General features: G+C 35.2%; 1 protein-coding gene across 1 annotated transcript; it reads right to left on the bottom strand.

The window, feature by feature from the left end:
- Positions 1 to 705: 705 nt before the first annotated feature.
- LOC145780202 (protein adenylyltransferase FICD-like) lies at positions 706 to 2,148 on the bottom strand. The gene has a single exon (XM_082591906.1). The coding sequence runs from the start codon at positions 2,146 to 2,148 to the stop codon at positions 706 to 708; it is 1,443 nt and encodes a 480-aa protein (XP_082448032.1).
- Positions 2,149 to 3,777: the final 1,629 nt, after the last annotated feature.

Genomic DNA, 3,777 nt, shown 5'->3' with positions numbered 1-3,777 from the left:
AAATGCTTGTATATATTCTACAAATAATTGTATTCATGTCTTTGAAAACTGCCGAATGGCATAATTCGTGACAAACTTTTAAAAGGCAAAATATATTACAAGATATCAGGGATATCTAAAGAAGGGGATACGAAGGCTCACAGCAATTGCCTTATTCTCACGACACTTTCAGGGCGGTAGTTTGTAGCGAGTTAAACATGCGCTTAGTTTTTAAAATTGCAGAAAGTTTTGTAGCGCAGCTGGTACAGTCAGCTACAGGAGTCAGTCAGCAAATATTATGCACAGCATATTTAAAAATTACTTGTTTGGAAAGACAGTTGAAAAGTTACCAGTAAGCTGTTTTACTTAACATAGCCTTTGCAGTAGGCTAGATGTAAAGCAAGTATACGGGTACGGTAGTTGAATTAACAAGTCACTGTGAGCAATTGAGCATCGAGCATGCAGTGAATATCAATGATTAATCATGCTAATAGCGCAATGTAGGTTATCATAACAAAATTTATTAAATTACTATGGGTGTCAATTGTCATTTTACGATAAACAGAACCCCTTCTATAGACAGACATAAGAAAAGCCTTCGTTTCCCCTTCTTTAGATATCCCTGCAAGATACAAATATAATACATCTTAATAAATATATTATATACGGTATTAAATAAGATAGGCCTAGCAATTTTTTATACTTCAAGAAACTCTCAACAAAATTTCAACTAAAATCATCTGCATCTTCTGAATTTGTAGAGTCCTTTCTATTGATCACTAAGCTACTTTGTTCCTCCTTCATGTCAAGATATGGCAATTGGGCTGCAAATAAATAATCTTCCAATGTCTTTGAAGTGCAACCAGCAATAAAGCGAACAAATGGTCGCAAATCTCCATCATTTGCTGCAATTAAACACTCATAATATTCCCATCTGTCTTTTACTTCAACAGAAACAGGAGGAAAACCATTTTTCATTAAAATGAAGTTCATTAAAAGTCTGGCAGTTCGTCCATTTCCATCTACAAATGGATGAATATAAACCAGTCTATAATGAGCGATTGCAGCATATTCAACTGGATGCAAACTCAAAACGTCTTTAGAATTCAGCCAATTTTCAAACTCATTCATATAAATGTCTACATCATTAGGATGTGGTGGAATATGTCTCCCTACAAACACTTGAGTTGTTCGAAATTCGCCAGCAGCCACCGGATCAACATATCCTAGTACACGCTTGTGTATGTTTTTGATATCTGCTACAGTGATATTCCCAATTTTCATTAGCAAAGTATTGTTCATGAAATTTAATGCTTCCACAATTCCAATAACCTCACTGTGCTCAGAAATACTCTTTCCTGCTATAGCTGTGCGATGATCAATGATTGACCGTATCTCATCCAATGACAGAGTATTTCCTTCCAGTGCAATAGTGTGGTAGATGTGTTCATAATAAAAGTCTTTCATGGCTCTTCGCAAAGTTGGATGATGAGCAGAATATGTGTAAAGTTCTCGCTTCATTGCATCAATGTCAGCAAACACTTTTTTGTCATGTTCTTCCACAACAGGAGCAGTTCTTTGTCTATTCTGAAGAGCTGTGATGTGGTTAGGGTCATTTGACAAAGCTCGTTGGTAGAGCAAATCAGCTTCAACTATATTTTCTTCTTCCAGAAACTCACCAAACTCATTTAAAGCTTCCGTAAATCTTGGATTAAGAGCCAATGCATGTTTAAAAAGTTTGTATGCTAACTTTCGATTTCCCACTTCAGCAAAATGTTTAGCTTTTCGCATGCATGCAAGAGCTTCTTCTAAAAGTATACTTTCTTTATTGTGAATTGGCTTTTCACTTGTAACAGAAGTAGTCAACTCATGAGAATAAGAAATTTTTTTACTAATGAGATGATCATCAGGGGACACCACTATTCCAAAATTTTGGCCCGGTGATCGAAAATTAGAAACAGAGCTTGCTTTGGCGATACTCTTTTTTTGAATGTCATTCGTGATTGGTAAATTATTATCTATGTCCATTCCAAAATAACTGTTGTAGTGAATAATGAAAGATACAATAGGATCTTCATTGTTTCCATACCATTTTAATGATGAATATGCAAAAAAGATAGCAAAAACAGCACCAACAAAATAAGATTTGCCATATGCTTTCCAGATCATTATTTAAACCATAAGCAATAACTAAATTGCATTCAATGAAACTGTATGTCAACCATCTCCTGTAGACCTAGAAAACATAATAATTAATGAGATTTATAGCACATGTAAAGCATCTGAAAGAACAAGCGTAGGATTCAACATTATGAATGCATAAGACTTTTTCAATCCTAGCCCAATTACGTACACAACCATCTGAAATTTTCAATGAATTTGTCTTCTTGACTCAGGGTTATAAAAGGCAGTGGTTACAGCAATCAAAAAAAAAACATGGTGTCACAAATTTGCTTTGTATCATACTGGCAAAGTGGTTGATACCAGTTTAAATCTTGAAATGTATTTTGTGCTGATTCTTATCCTGGTAGCAATACTGTTTTTCTTTTCTGTTATGCCAGATCTCATTTACTAAAGAAGGAACAAACGAATGATTTTTATCATATTGCAATCCCAAATTACACTGTTTGTCAATGCACTTAGCTAGAAATACGTAAAAAAAAGATTTGGCTATTTTCTACAACTATATACAATACAACCAAACTTATGTTCATGTTTTTACACTGCTACCGAACAACGAGCACAAAATAAAAGGCCACAACAAGACATACACAAATTCAGTTAAAGTTTGTGTAAATACTAGATCATAAATTCATTGGATTCATTAGTCTCTTTTTTACATAAATGGGGCATAAATTGATCTAAAATTGGGGCTCCCGATGTACCTCAGTGCACATCATTGCCCAATGTGACAAAACACTGATTACGCAATTGGAGGGTACTACCTAGATAGGTTGTTCATGAAAAGTGCTTACATTACTGCTTACAGCTCTGCTCTGAAGCCATTGATAAAAAATCGTCAAATTTTAGAAATCACATTTAGAATTAACAGGTAATTTTTACCTCCCTGGAATTGGCCGAAGTGTTAAATTACAACCTTGTAAGCAGTAGGTGCCAGATGTTCTCTCCCTGAGATCTTTTCGTCCGGATCTTTCGACCCCAGGAGTATCAGGAATTATCATCACATTTTCCGGTTATACGTGTCATAAGAACAGATTGCCATGGTTCAGGTCCTATGTTGCTCAAAGTTGACAAGGGACAAAAAATCTCTTGATATTAATCATCGACTAAAACGGGTGCAACCTAGCTCGTACCCTGAAAAGATCGAGAAAAAGAATTAAAAAAAGCCGAAGTCGCAGTTTCCGCAAATATTTTAAAATTTTCCCCCTAAAAAGATCGCAGTTTCCACAAACAAACAAACTGAAAAGATCGAGAGAAAAAAATAGAACAAAGCCGAAGTCGCTGATCGGAGTTTCCAATTTTCCGCAAACATTTTTTAATTTCCGGTAATGATCCTAAGAGTTTGCCGAAGTCGCTGATCGCAGTTTCAGCAAACATTTTAAAAGGGTTAGGGTTTAGGGTTAAGAAAAGATCGAGAAAAAAAAAATAGCTGAAGTCGCTGATTGGAGTTTCGGCAAACAAATAAACTAAAAAGATCAAGAGAAAAAAATAGAACAAAGCCAAAGTCGCTGATTGGAGTTTCCGTTTTTTTGCAGTTTCCACAAACATTTTAAAAGGGTTAGGGTTTATCGGAGTTTCCGCAAACATTTTAAAATTTCCGGTAATGATCCTAAGAGT

Source organism: Aplidium turbinatum, chromosome 11 (assembly GCF_918807975.1).
Source record: "Aplidium turbinatum chromosome 11, kaAplTurb1.1, whole genome shotgun sequence".
Classification (NCBI taxonomy): domain Eukaryota; kingdom Metazoa; phylum Chordata; class Ascidiacea; order Aplousobranchia; family Polyclinidae; genus Aplidium; species Aplidium turbinatum.
This window is presented reverse-complemented; position numbering and strand designations above follow the sequence as displayed.

Bases quoted from the DNA above. Each gene is read 5' to 3' on its own strand.
- LOC145780202 (XM_082591906.1), bottom strand. From the start codon at position 2,148: ATGATCTGGAAAGCATATGGCAAATCTTATTTTGTTGGTGCTGTTTTT.